Source organism: Pinus tabuliformis, chromosome 1_2 (genome assembly GCF_031772625.1).
Source record: "Pinus tabuliformis cultivar Carrire ecotype Pingquan chromosome 1_2, CPIR1, whole genome shotgun sequence".
NCBI classification, from domain to species: Eukaryota; Viridiplantae; Streptophyta; class Pinopsida; order Pinales; family Pinaceae; genus Pinus; species Pinus tabuliformis.
This window is the reverse complement of record NC_142298.1, coordinates 38,784,167-38,800,067: the sequence shown is the minus strand read 5'-3', so window position 1 is coordinate 38,800,067 and position 15,901 is coordinate 38,784,167. Positions and strand designations below refer to the sequence as shown.

The window sequence follows — 15,901 nt, the reverse complement described above, 5'->3', positions numbered from 1 at the left end:
TATAGAGCTTTCTTGTGTCTGCACACATGATTGCGTCTCTCATGAGCCTCGAATCCTTTTGGCTGTTTTATGTACACCTCTTCCACTATCACCCCGTTCAATAATGTTGTTTTGATGTCCATGTGGTGAATTTGCCATCCCATATGAGCTGCTAGGGATATAACTGACCAAATAGAGGTGTATCTGGCAACTAGGGTGAAGGTCTCCTCATAATGTATCCGTTCTTTCTATGCATACTCCTTTGCCACGAACCTAGCCTTGTACTTGTCTATGCTGCCATCTGCAACTTACTTGATCTTGTAGATCCATAGAGAACCTATAATTGACCTGTCCTCAAGCCTTAGCACCACCTCCCAAACATCGTTTGTCATGATAGAGTTGTGTTCTTCTACCATGACATCTACCCACATCTGATGTTGTGCAACTCCTTGAAAGTTGGAAAGTTCTGCAACCTGAGCTACCAATGCTTAATACCTGTGACGCTGTCTACGCTCTCTCTTGTTTGTCCTAGGTGCTCCAATAAACTCCTCTGCATCTCTCAATGTTTGATGAACCTCTATGCTAGTTCGACCACTAGTAGTGGGAAGTTCAACTAGCTCCTCTGTTAAAATTCGGAGATCCGAATTCCTACTGCAGTAACTGATTAAATTTCTCCTACTTAATTTTTGAATCAAGTTATTTATAGTGTTACATAGTAAACATCGAAATAAAGTCTAATTCAACCTTCAGAAAATAAAATACTGCAGAAAACTAAATACTGCACTGGAGAGAAATAAACACACACATCAATGTAGTTGTTTTTGGATAATGTCCCCGAAAAAACCCAACTTGGGAAAATCGGTGCAACAGTTAAGGGTTTTAATTATTATGCAGTAGTAAATCTGAGTACAAATCGTTGGATGCCCAAACTGGCTATCCGATACAGAGAAATATTGGCAAAAATTTAGTGAGAAGAATCTCACACTGATTCGGGAGATCCGACTCTGATCAGGGGCTTGTTGACTAGCCCCACGTTGCCTCTGCACAGCTTTTGCGTCAACCCTACGCAAATCTGCATCACACTGGCTGGGCTCTGCGTCAATCCCTCTGCTGACCTCCTGCTGTCTGGAAATTCGACCTCCTAGCCCTCCGGTCTCACACCCCGACTTCTAGCACTGAATCTCGTCTCTCCCAGCTGGAATTCGAACTCCCTTTGAAGCTTTGCGTTGCCTCTGCATGGCACTGCACTGCCTCAACTGCTCTTTGCCTTCTCTGCCTTGCACTCCCCAGATCTGGAAAACTTCCTCCAGTCTACTATCCTTGCCCCTCTCTCACTGCTTCGACTTTACTGAATCACTTCCGGCAACTCACAGCTGCTACTCAGGAAATCGATTCTCTAGCAAAATCGAACTGCTCAAGTGTCTTTCTCCAACCACATCGAACTCCTTATAATCTCTCATTGGAGCTCCAACGGCTAGGATTAAAACATAATCGATGGCTAAGATTAACTTGGAGTTGATCCTCGTCTTCTTCTAGAAGATTCACACCTGATTTAATTAATACCCTTTAATTAACTAGATTTCCTAAGTTTAGACTTAGGGAACCATTTAAAAAAGTTAATTATTTTAATTAAATCATCTCTAGGTGGAATTTCCAGAAACAATTTCTGGGTTTTGGATAATGCATGTGTCTTAGCCCCTATGCAAAGTTTCAAGGCTAGAGCACATCCGATGCTACAAAAATCAACATCCTCCTCATCCTGCCTCTGTTGCTCCGTCTCTTGAGATCTCATTGGATTCCTTGCTCCCGAGGAAATGCTAGTACTGGTTACTGTATTGGATCCTTGTGACTATCCTAGTGGTGGTCCTACTGGTTGCCCTTACTATTGGACCAATGGAGCTTCAACTCGCTGATTCTGATCACCTGCAGGGATTTCACAAGATCTCTTGAAAGCTCGATCTTCCATGAACTTTACATTTCGTCTCATTACAATCTTCCTACTGCTAGGAATGTAGGTCTTGTATGCCTTGAAGGTTTCGCTATATCCAAATAGAAACCCTCCCTCTGCAGTCTAATCCAATTTGGTGCGCTTTTCATCTCGGACGTGGAAATAAGCAACGCTACCAAAGATCCTGAATTGACTAACTTTTGGTTTCTTTCGTGTGAAGACCCTTCTGGCATTTTCTTCCCAAAGCTCTTTGAGGAGTCCTATTCTTAATATACTTTGTTGTGTTACATGCCTCTGCACATAGAAACTTGGGTAAATCCTAGTCATATAACATTGCTTTTGCAGCCCCAACTATATTTTTATTTTTCCGCTCCATTACCCCATTCTGTTGTGGATTGTAAGGAGTTGTCCATTCTCTTTTTGATGCCTTTCTTCACACAAAAATATGTAAAGTCTTTATCAATATACTCTCGACCATTATCTGAGTGAAGCACCTTGATCTTCTTCCTTGTCTCATTCTCCACGAGAGCCTTAAACTCCCTAAAATGATCAAAGACCTCGTCCTTGGTCCTCAAGAAGTAGATCCAGTTTTTCTTGGAATGGTCATCAATAAAGGTGACAAAGTATTCGACACCACTGAGAGATCTAGCGGACATCGGGCCACAAATATCTGAATGTATAAGTCATAACACGCCATCTGCTCTGTTGTCACTTCTTGGGAATGTTGCCTTAGCATAATTCCCAAGCACGCATTCTCTGCATACATCATTGTGTTCCGTGCCAAGTTTTGGAACCCCTATTACTGTCTCCCTGAGCATCTTGATTGCTTCATGGTGTAGATGTCCCATTATTCTATGCCACAACTCATTCAGTTCCTTCACATTGCTACTGTCACTGCCTATTAGTGCCATTGGAGAGTCGAGCTACAACTTGTACAATCTGTTGCTTCGAACTCCAATCTGTCTTACCCTTTTCTAGCTCGAGTGTTTGAAAAACACTTTCTTCCCTACGAAGTGGATATCATATCCCTTATCCTATAACTGGGATACTGAAATCAGGTTCATACCCAATCCTGACACATGTAGTACATCTGTAGCGTTGGTACTTGCTCCTGACTCCCTCTGAAAATCGATGGTACCTCTCCCTACTGGAGTACACTTCGTTCTGTTTCCCATCGTAATTTGGAAGTCCATATGCTCCTCCTTGTAGCTAGAGAAATATTCTCTAACCCCTGTCATGTGAGCTAACACTCCACTGTCTATATACCAGACACCCTGTGAAGCTGAGCCTGATAAGTAAGCAAATTCGTCCTCTAACTTGGAAGACAAATTTGAAGCCCCCTGAATGTCAATTTTGTTCATGGTCATACTGAAGAATTTGCTAAAGACAATTCTGTGTGCTATTCGTCTTCCACCTGATATTGATTTTGCTCTAGCCACTGTTTGCAAAATCCTCTGTGCCCAATCAAGGAATTTGCTCATCGAAAATCTGATCTAAGTTGTTGCTTCCTCTGCCTGTTGGAATCGCTATTCTAGGAAATTTGAATTTTTTTGCCACCTGCAACTAAAAATTGAATTTTCCCAGCAATTCACACTGCTTGGCTAGGCACTACGTAGCCCTTGAAAATCTCGGCCTACAACTCCCTTTGAACAGTGAAATTTTCTTCTTCCATATCTGAGCTTCCCTGTCTGATCAATTACACTCTGATACCATGTGAAAATTTTATCTATTGCAGTAACTGGAAATTATTCTCCTAACTGTAATTTTAATTACACAGTTTATTTGCTATGACAAACAATGAATAAAATCACAATTGCAATTTTCACCATAAAAATTCTGCGGAAAATAAAATGCTGGAAGCTGAGAAATTCTCGCGCACACATAAAAATTAACACAATTATTTTTGGACAAATGTCCTCGGAAAAAAGTTTAAACCAATGCGGGAAAACCGGTGCAACAGTATGAGGGTTTATTTTATTATGCAACAACTAAAATCTGAGTACAATAATTTGGATGCTCTGCTGGCAATCCAATCTGAGAGAAATACTGGCAAAATTATTGTGAGGATTTTTCCTCACCCCACAACTAATTTCTATCCTCGGAACTGCCTCCCCAACCACATGCAATCCCTTCTGCGTCAGCTTTGCACAGAGCTTGCGCAGATCCTGTTGTAGATCCCTCTGGAAACCTCTGAAACCCTTAGCTCTGTCTCTATTTGGCTTTGGAATTAACTCACTATCTCGTCTGACCAAGGTTCTGGCCTCTGACTGCTGAATCACTAGCTCCTCCAGCTAGATCGAACTGATTGTTGCTGTGCCTGTGTAATCCTTGTAGAAAGCCTCTAGGAATTTCGCACTCCCTCTCACTGCCTCTTCTGGAACTGGAAGACTTCCTCGGAAATGTTGTTGACCTCCTCTGCCACCTGCTACTCACCCTCTGAGTCAATCTTCTCTGTTGAATCTCTGCTACTGAGAAAATCAAACTACCTGGGCAACTGAGTATTTGCACTGGTGTATTCTCCCTCTGCCCATTGACTTCTTCTTGTAATATTTTGTTGGAACACCGATGACCAAGATTAGAACTTAATCAAGGGCCTAGATTATTTCTATGTCTATCAATGTGAGTTTCTAGAGTATTCTCACCTTATCTCAATTAATACTGATTAATTAACCATATTCCCTAAGTTTAGACTTAGGAAATATTTAAAAATCGGCTACTAATCTAATTGAGCCATCTTTAGGTGGAATTTTCAGAAACGATTTTTGTGTTTTGGAGATCACAAGTATTTTAGCCTCTCCACAAAGTTTTGAGACTAGAACACCTCTGATGCTACAAAAACTAACACACTTGGCAAGATGACACCCGAGGAGGCATTTATCGGAAGAAGCCAGATGTCAGTCACTCTAAGATATTTGCTTGCGTACCGTATTGTCACATTTTAGGGGAGACATTCAAAGCTGGATTAGACTGCAAAATGAGGTTACTTTGTTGGGTACATTGAAACCTCCAAGGCATACAAGATCTTCATCCTAGGAGCCAGGAGGATTATAGTCAGACGGGATGTCAAGTTCATGGAGGACAAAGCGTAAAGGAGGTTCAGAGGATTACCAGCAACTGAAGATCAGAGCGAGAAACCCACAAAATCTCATAGAGTTGAGTAGTCGGGTCGGGGGCAGCAGAGCATGAGTACAGTCACTAGTACGAGCACTAGCTTAAGTGCAGATGTTCTTGAGAACTCACAGGGCATGGAGCAGTAGATGCCACAGATTAGGGAGATGCATTAGGAGGATATGGAGGTGGATATTCCTAAATTTATTGTTGGTAGGAGGAATTGTGATGTACAACAGACACTCAGGGATGCTTAGGAGTTTGTGGTGGAGTCCTAGGATAGGCAGGAGACAACAGAGATAGCCAGAGAGGTACACTAGCTACATGACGTTGGTTAGTCAGTTGATAGATAGCGAGTCTTCCAGCTATCAGAAGGCTGCACAACAACATGTGTGGCAAGATGCAATGGTTGAGGAGTATTCCTCAATCATGTAGAACAATGTGTCGGAGGTTGTACCCAGACTGATAAACAAGGCATTGGTTGGAGCACGCTAGATATATAAAGATCGAGCACGGTGCAGATGCTAGCATCGAGAAATACAAAGCTAGGTTCGTGGCCAAGGGGTTCTCTTAAAAGGAGGGAATAGATTATGAGGAGACATTTGCTCCTGTGGCCAAGTACACTTCTATATGAGTCGTGATCTCATTAGCAGCACAGATGGGATTGCAGATCCATTAGATGGATCTCAAGACAACATTCCTAAATGATGAATTAAAGGAGGAGGTGTACATTGAACAACCAAAGGTCTTTGTGTTACATAATTGAGAAACCAACATGTGCAGGTTGAAGACTTGAAGAGAGCTTTATATGGGCTTAGGCATGGTCCCAATGCATGGTATGAGCGCATCAACAGATACTTGCAGGGTATGGGCTTTGTGAAGAGTGAGGCGGATGCAAACCTCTTCTATTGGGTGGTTTGAGGTGATGTACTCATTATTGTATTTATATTTCGACGACTTGTTCTTGATAGGTTCATTGGAGCTCATAGAGGAGTGTAAGAGGGATCTTGCAGCTGAGTTCGAGATGAAGGATTTGGAGCTCGTGCACTATTTTCCAGGCATGGAGGTATGGCAGACAGATGGTGATATTTTCCTTGGTCAAGGGAAATACTGTATCGAAATACTGCGGAGATTCAGGATGGAGGATTGCACATCCATGTTGACACCCATGATCACTAACCGGAGGAAGATAGATGCATCAAGGGAAAAGGATGTGGACCCCATCTTGTACAGGCAGTTGATAGGCTCTCTCATGTATTTGGTCAACAACAGGCTAGATATATCATATGCAGTAAACTCTCTCAGCTAGTTCATGGTGGAGCCGAAGAGAGTGCATTGGCCCACTACAAAACATGTGGTGAGATATTTGTGCAACATTATCTAGTATGGGATCAGTTATGCTCGAAGTGGTGGTGTCAGGTTGGTTGGCAATTCCTGATGCAAACTGGGAAGGTAACGTAGTGGATCGGAAAAGCACTTTAGGGTGCTGCTTTAGCATGGGATCAGGGGTTGTTTCTTGGTACAACACGAAGCAGAAGTCTGTGGCACTAAGTTCTGCAAAGGTAGAGTACATAACAGTGAGCATGGCTACATGTGAGGCTATATGGCTTCATAAGTTGCTAGTAGCCTTGTTTGGTCAGAGGATAGAAACGATGGTGATACACTGCAACAATCAAAGTTGCATTAGGTTGTCAAGGAATCTGGTGTTTCACGATAGGTCCAAACATATACACATTGGATACCATTTAATCAGGATTGTGTGCAACGTAGGATTGTCCAGCTACATTATGTACCCACAGATCAATAGGTAGCAGATATATTGACGAAGGCTCTGGGGAAAGCAAGATTCATCTTCTTTAGAGATAAGTTGGGTGTTATGCAGAACATCTTTCTTGCTATGAGATAGTGTTATTTTATGTAGTTCAGACAAGTGTTTTTTTTTTTCAGAAGAAAAAAACCATATAGATTATATTAAGGAAATATAATGGACATTGTATACAGTAAACCAAAAATTCCGTATTGCCTGGAGACCCACGACAAAACAGAATAAACCATGAAAGAGAGAAATGTACAGAATTTATAGATGTACAGATAGATGGAGAGATTAGTCTCGAGCCAGAGAGAAATGTACATTTATTGCTCTGATTCCAAAGTAGTTCAGACAAGTGTTATAGGCTCAGATTGTGTCTATGAGGCTAGGGAACACATTTTCTCCAATACCTAGAAAAGGCTTCACAAGAAAAGGCCTTGATTAGATTTAACTAGCTAGTTAAATAATTTTCCTAAGTCTAACTTAGAGAAATCACTTAATTAATCAATATTATTGGGGTAAATTGATTTTTCTCTAGTGACTTCTAGAAAGGTCATGAGAAGAAGTCAAGATGATCTTAGCCATCGATTGAGATTAGATCATGGTCATTGATTCATCAACGAGATAAGAGAAAATCAATGGGCATTTGGAGAAGACACAGAAGATCAGTGAGAGATTGAGACACAACATTGGAGTGAGAGAAAGGACGTAGAGGCAGCGTAGGGACATCAGCAGCAGGGGTTTCAGCATTGATTGAAGGTCAAAATTTTGGAGAGAAAATCTTCACAGCGATTTCCAAATTCTTAGTGACAAAGGGAGATCGAATTTTTGCAGAGAGACCGAATTTCTAGGAGTGCGAATTGATCAAGGAGGTAGAGTTGTAGGGGAACGAATAAAATTCCAGGAAGAAGGTCGATTTGCCCAAGGGAATTCGATTTGCTAGAGAAGTCAAATTTTCCAGTGGAAGCTGAGTAAATACCCTAGCTAATGCAAGTTGGAAGGAGGGTCGAGTTTATCTGCCAGGCCACTCATGTGAACCAGATTGAATAGCCAAAGGGAAACTGACTTTGATCTGAGGGGCCGACTTGCTTCCAGGAGATTAGGTTGACTTGTATAAGTGAAGAAAATATTTTTCCGGCGGTTTGCTATTTTACGACAACCAGTTGTAATTTTTAAACACAAATTTTGCTCAAGAATTAATAAGAAAACCCTCATATGCAAAACCAGTTCTCTCTTCAGTTCCCATGACATTTGTTGTGTGTGTGTGTGCATAGTTTTCTCAGTTCCCGTGGTTAATTATCAGTAAAGTTCCAGTTGTGTTTTATTCAGTATTTACCACAAATAATTTGCAGAAGACAAATAATCTAAATTGATAGGAGAATAATAACCTGTAACTGTCACAACAATTGAAATTTCACATTGTCAACCTCAAAAATCCTCCCCCTTAACTCGCATGTGTGAACAAAAGAATAGATGATGTGTTAATCTGAATTGGTCTCCAAGTGAAGAGCTCGAGTGCCAATATATATAGTTCTTGTGATGCCCAAGGGGCACGTTGCTTTGCTGGGCCGACCTGAGCAATTTAAATTTAAATTTAATTTTCCCTCTTTTAATTTATCTGACTTGTAGCTGGGGAATACCTTCTGCTGCTACCCAAAAATCAACAATAAAGCTACTAAATATGGCCACTGTAGTACTTATTCTATCAATATACTTCATTACTTCCCTGCATGTACACCATATGCATCCAACCCTCGTACACATTTTTCTAGAGGATAAGTCACAGTTTGGAAGACTGTGAAACATCTCCAAAGTCACACACCCAAAGTATATGAATAACACTTTGGAAGATGAAATGTAGCTGGGTTACTAACTCTCCACATGCCACAGCCTAGTGGTTCTTCCTTTCTGCTCTAGAGCTATACTATTACTCATCTACTAAAGATATTGGGGCAATTCCTCTCCGGGAAGAAGTGATGATCAATATATTCTGAGATTTGGGAATTACTTCTGCTGTTCGTACATTCTAAATATCATGTATTTATGTGTGTTTCTCTACTGAAGTGTCATGTTTGTCCTTTAGCTTTTCCAACTATATTTGTTATTCCCATTCACAGATTAGAATTATGTTCTTTCTAGAAAATAGGCAGTTAGTAGTTACGTTAGCTTGCAAGTATATATTGTGGGGCTTTTATCTAAAGGCTTCATTTGTTACATAATGGAGGCGGGGTTTCAATATGTAAGCTGACTTTTCTCAATTTAATAATTCTTTGTTGCTTGTGGATTCAGAGATTTGATGTTTTCTGCTTCACATCACTTGGCACATATTTTGAGCAAGCTAGATGTTTTGCAGCTAAATCTTACCGGGTCCAGTCTTGCTGTTTCTCACAGCTCATGGCAGTGTTGCAAATATCTCTTATTTCTCCCAATATTTCCATTTTCTCTGAATCCTCCTTCCACTTCCTTTTGGATTCAGAGATATGATGTCTTCTGCTTCACATCACTTGGTGCATATTTTGAGCAAGCTAGATGTTTTGCAGCTATATCTTACCGGGTCCAGTCTTGTTGCTTCTCACAGCTCATAGCAGTGTTGCAAATATCTCTTATTTCTCCCAATATTTCCATTTTCTCTGAGTTTTCAGGTCCAAGCTTACGCTTGTTGATATTTTCCCTGATATGTTCAATAAGTTTCTTTCTGCACCCTTGGCAATTATTCCCCTAAATGATATTTGCAACGTTGTCTTAGACAAATAATTGTGACAAGTAGAGTGTTTTTTGTTATCTTTTTTAGCTATTCAGAATTTGCCTGCTGCATCCGCCTGCGGTTTTTTCATCTTCTACAGCATGCTAATAAAGTTTAAACATTTTTTTTGTTATTGTGAAGGGAACTATGAGACAACCATATTCTAGGCCCAGTACCATGTCATATCTTAATGGTATCTGGGATAGGCACACGCTGACAGTTGATTGCACTCAAGGAACCATGTTTAGCAGAGATCTGATTGTGGTGCTTGCTCATGGAATTTTTGGACAGGGATTATAATTTTTGTGCTTATTGAATTGGTGCTACATTGGTGCCCACTGCATATTAATGGGAGCTTATATAGAAGCTAATAATAGTGCCCCCGTAACAGTGCTTATAATTTTGTGTAACATACACCGCCTTTTATGCCATGTCTCTAGGTAGGATTGTTATTGAGAATATTCTTTCCTGAATTCCATTTCTGCAAATGTAACCTCCCTATTTATTTTTTCCCGTAGTATAACTCTACTGCAAGCACAACCTTGATCATAAATTATGCTGTTTGTTATTTAATTTAATCAGTTGATCAAAGGCAAAAATATGCACTGTAAATTTACTCAGTTCATTATAGTAACAGTATGGACAGTTGTTTGATATGTACCATTATGCTATCTTATTAATGACACTTTGCACTCGCAGCGTGCAACAATCAGAATGGATGGGGATTATGCATTTGGATATGCAAAGGCAGAGGTTGGGGTGCACAGATTGGTAAGGATCTCTCCTTTTGATAGCGCAAAGCGGCGACATACTTCATTTGCTGCTGTAGCGGTCATACCGATTTTAGATGATGTTTCATCACGGTTCCAGATCAATGAGTCAGATCTTCGTATTGAAAGGTTTCGATCAGGAGGCCCAGGAGGTCAGCATGCTAACACAACAGATAGTGCCGTGCGGATTGTGCATATTCCAACAGGAATTACTGCTACATGCCAAAATGAAAGGTGTGGTGTTAGAAGTTCATTTAATATCTTTGATATATGCTTGCAAAGAATATTTTAGGTGAAAAGCAAGAGAAATTTAGGAAACTCATTTTATTAGCAAAGTAAAAAACCAAATTCACAGTAAGACAGCTTTTCAACTTTCTGTACTTCCATCAGTTCTTTCTTTGTGCATACATTAGGATTTTTCTATAGATTATTGTAGGCCATGCACCGGGAAAGCTGAAAGAGAGAGTTGTGAATCAAATTGAAGGTCTGGGAAAGCCTAAAGCATGAAAGAATTCCCGAATATTTCAATTATTGTCTTTATAGAACCTCGTGGGTAATGTATATCCCAGTGTGGATAAAGTCTCGATAAAATCGACAAAGTCCAATTATTTGGGCTATAGCTGATTTAATCGGCTGACTTTTTGGCGATTTTTTCAAAAACGAAAAAATCATGATTTTATCGGGAGTCGATCGAAAAATTGCAAATCTCGCCCAGGCCACAGATAAGTGAGGGAAAAGGCCGAAAAATCACTCATTTTTCACTCTTCTCTCTACCATTCATCCCTGTGGAGAGAGGAGGTGCTTGCCATTGCCCAAGAGGAGGAGATTTACTAGTTTTGTGGTGTGGATTTGGAGATTTGTCCACTGCTCAACGTGAGAGACTCAAGGTGCCGATTTGCGGCTTCCAGGCATGTATTTTAATTTCTCTCTCAGTCTTTGGTACACTAATGGCTTCTTAAATCTTTCTATTAGTTTGTTTTTAGCTTATTTTTGCTTAAAAATTTGAATCAAAACATTGTTTAGAATCTAGATTGAACCAAAATTTCAAAATGTTTAGATTGTTTACATGTTTCAACTTTCAAGAATAAAAAATTCAAACCCTTGTTTAGTGAATCTGAGTGTGTTCAAGTGAGTGAGAAGAAACATTTAAAATTTAAAATCAACAATTACATTTGTGTTTGCTTCTTATGTGATGGGCAATTTTTTTTTGTGCCCTAGGTTCAAATTCAAGTTCAAAGTTTCAAACAAAATGTAGAGGAATTTGGACCCTATGTGGGAATATGGTGAACCTGATCCTATACCTGAATCTGGGGGGGTCAATAGAATGTATTTGACTTGCAAGTTGTGTGGCAAGCATATGTTAGGGGGTGTCAACAGATTAAAATTCCATTTGGGGCAAATTCTAGGGAAAAATATAGAACTTTGCCCAAATCCAACTCCAAAAGTCATCTGGCAGGCCATTAAATCATTGATGGATAAAGAGGAGGACCAAGGAATCAAGGCAACGGCAAAATGACAATTTGTAGGGGCCTCAGGAGTGGTGGGAAGTGAGAGTGGTTCTTCAACATCACATTCCACACCCACATGTCCCAACCCCTCAACTTTCTCATCTTTTTTTGTTCCTAGAACCACACTTGGTGCACAACTTGGCATCAAATCAACACTTAAAAAAAAAGGAAAAGGCAGAAGTTGATAGGTTGGTCAGTAAGTGTCTTCTATGGAGTGATGTTCTTTCAACATTGCCAAGACCAACCCATTCTACCAACCTATGTTTGATGCTGCTGTTGTTGTTGGCCCAGGGTACAAAGACCCTACCTTTGCAGAGTTGAGAGGGCCCCTTCTTCAAAATGAAAAAGCTGATTGCACGGCTAGATTGGAGGAGTTTAGGGCATTATGGGAACACACTGGATGCATAGTCATGTTAGATGGTTGGACTGACCAGAAGGGTAAGACCCTTCTTAAATTCTTGGTTAGTTGTCCCAAGGGGACAATGTTTATGAAATCTGTTGATGCATCTGCACACATTAAAGATGCATGTTTATTATGTGAGTTGTTGGACATCTTCATTCAGGAAATAGGTCCACAAAATGATGTCCAAGTCATAACGGACAACGCTGCAAATTATGTTGCTGCTGGCAGGTTGCTTATGGAGAGGTATCCTTGTTGAAAAGTGTAACTAGGTTCGGTCTTCATAATGACATATGTAATTGATGAAAAGAAGAAAAATAAAATTATTATTGTAATGCTTGTCTCATGGGTTTCATGAGCAAGGAATTTTATTTTTAGTAATGGCTCCCATTGTGAGCCTTTAGGATTTGTCATCTAGTCATAAAAGTCAAATTGAGTCAATGTCATGTATGAAGGACCCTTCTTGGGCATGTTACATTTTGTATGAGCCATTAAATAAAGTATGAAAGCCCTCCAAGACAAGCACAAGACCTCTCCTACAAGTCGACTTCAAGAAGGATAATAATATCTTCACCAAAGGACACGTTGGCTCACCTACATGTCATGTCGGCTAATTAGCACGGGAAACAACTATAAATAGGCATATCGCTCTTATTTCAAAGATAATCTCTGTGATGGATTTCATTCAAGGTTTGAAATAGAAAGTGGTGTGAAGGTCAACGAAAGGGAGTCTCCTAACCAGCGCAATGTTATCAGAACTGGACCGGAACCAGTGGAATCGGTTGGTTCGGCCGTTTTTGGCCCAAAACCAGTCCGAACCGGAATAGGCTGGTTTGGTACAGAACTGGTCTAGGCTGGTTTGGTACCGAACCGACCGGTTCTGTAACAAACCGGTCGGTTCGGTACCAAACTGGCCTATTTCATCGAACCGGTCGGTTCAAAACAGGTTCTGTGCAAAAAAAAATTGCCTTATTTTTTTTTTAATTTTTTGATTTTTATTTGGTTGGCCCACTTCTTACTCTCCCCTAGGCTAGCCTAATATTCAAGACTATGGCCCTCAACCTAATAATCAAGCCTATGGCCCTAGTATTGCTATGCAATTCATGGTAATGCTAAATTTTTAAAGTAAAAGTGACATTTTCCTTAAATTTTCATTTTCATCCTTTTACTTAATTTTTTAACATTACCATAAAATGATTCCGGATGTTTGGGAGTGGTTCCAACCTCATTGAATTTCATATGGAGAAAGTAGAATTTTAGATTTCACTCAAAATCCAGCAGACTTAACAGTTTTCCAGGATTTCAGGATTGAGGGATTGCAACATTTCGATTGGATTTTGTCATGTACGAGGGTATAGAACTAGTATTTAATAAAGAACACCAAGCCCTCTTTGTACTTTGATGTTAGTGGCATTGGCTATCAAACTCCTTTATCACGACTCTACTAAAAATGTACCCATCACTCAAACAAAATCTCGACATGACATGCTACGTTTTTTCTATCTTACTTTAATGCCTAAATGGTAATATTGATGGCGAAGTCCCCAATATAGGCAATGATTTTGATGATATGTAGGCATTTGTTGTAGCATGATTTTTTTGGATGCTAGAGGCCATCTTGAGCCTATTTGTTGATGTATTTTTCAGTTCATAGATGGATTGCACTCGATGCTATTTTGGTCATGTACACCCTTACATACTATATAAATAAGAAATTTTGCATATTTGTGTATAAATGGTTTGGATTCATATGGATGCACATGAATATATATGTTTTTCTTTAAAATATGAATCTCTTATGTGTTTTTGGTAAACCATTTTTTTTATTTACCAATTCCGGTCCGGTTCCAACCAGTTCTTGATCCACAAGGTTTTTCAGTTCGATCATCGGTTCGGTTCTGATAACATTGATTAAGATATCAAATCAATCATAGCACTATACATCTAGGGCTTCAATATTATGTCCTAGAATTCATAACATATTCTACTAGGGTTTTGTAACAAACCCTGTTGGAAATACGGGGGGGGGGCGGGTTGAATCAATATTCCTTAGCAATTAACACTTTTAAATCTTTTTAGAGCATTAGTTAATCTTCAATTATTATTAATGTTTATGCAGTAATAACAATAAATAAAAGAACACAATAGGTACAAGAATTTTAGGTGGAAAACCCCCTCAGGGTCAAAAACCACCGAACGCCTTTCTAATAAATTCTTTAATCTTCAGCCCCAACTGAAATGAAAGCAACAACTTCCTAGAATTCTGGAAAAACATTCTTCCCCAGCTCCCACTGGAAGGACGCCCCAATGCCTTGGTTTCTTTAGTAGTCAACTGAATGGATGCCCCAACATCCTAGACCAACCTAACACCCTGAAGTGTTCACAGGCTCCAACCTATAGGTGACTTCATGCACCAGCCTAGCACCTCCCTGCACCCTATAATGATTGAAATGAGACAAGAGTGTGGATTCCCGTACCAGGGACAATGATCCACAATATAATATGATTTACAATGATTTTGACCGAACACCCAATTACACTATGACCTGCAACCCAACCATGACATCATCCCAACAGAGACTCCTATACCTCCCAATAATGCCTTTTCGACTCTAGGCAGATTGACTCTTCTACAATAATGACTCTTCCAATGATGACACTTTTACAATTGACTCTTTTACAACTTTACAATGATGACTCTTGGCCTTGACACTTCATTCACAATATACGGATGGCTGTCATGTCTTCAAAGGATATTCCGCTGCAATGCTTCCTTTGATTTGATACTTCTGCTCTTGAATTCTTGCTTGAAGTTGTACTTGAATCTTCTTCTACCTACATGCAAAATTTTCTCGGTTAAACTAATCCCAAAACAAAACAAAATACCCTTCAACTTACCTCTTCCTGCAAAACACATGTAAGTGCATAATAATGAATAAATACATATTAAAATTACAATGCGTACTTGAATTGTGCTTGTCACTTTTGTTGTTGACTTGTTGCAGTAGTAGACAAAGACCCCCACTCTTGATATAGGCCTGGACTCTATGCAAGACTATATCCAAAACTAACCTAAATATATACACAATAAAAATTGATGGACCAAGTTCTAAGTACAACAACACAGACCATTCTATCAACTATGATGAGACAAGTAGCATGAACTTACATTATCATATAGATTTAGCAGACTTGGTGTAGCATCAAGAATATGTAGCATCAAATGTGTAGTATCAAGAATAGGACATCTGAAAAACTAACTGTGACATATAGAGACATAGAGATATAACTGAGACACTGTGTATACTTATGTTGTCCTGCAAAACATATGTCAGAGATGATATTCAAAATTCAAATGTAAACACTAATCATACATACCTTGCTGTAGGAGACTTACCCTTGACTGTTGATGTGTGGTCCTTACTGCAGTGATCCTTGAATGCATGCTTTTTCTTGCCTTCTAGGAGCTCGATATTGAATCTGTTGTATCTATGTAATTTCGAATCTCCAGGGTCTGAAATTTCGTCCTGTGGTAGCCCTCTGAGTCCTCTTTCCAACCCCACAGGTCTGATCAAGATTGGATTCTTCAAGAAAGAGTTATGCCCAATCTCCCACGATGACCTGATTATAGACTA

General features: G+C 39.7%; 1 protein-coding gene across 1 annotated transcript in view; it reads left to right on the top strand.

The window, feature by feature from the left end:
• Positions 1-15,901, top strand: part of LOC149204297 (Peptide chain release factor 2) — a 207,507-nt gene that overhangs the window by 169,110 nt on the left and 22,496 nt on the right. Inside the window, exon 5 of the mRNA XM_089394681.1 lies at positions 10,288-10,592. Coding sequence (XP_089250807.1) covers positions 10,288-10,592 — 305 coding nt within the window. The remainder of the gene's footprint in view (positions 1-10,287; positions 10,593-15,901) is intronic.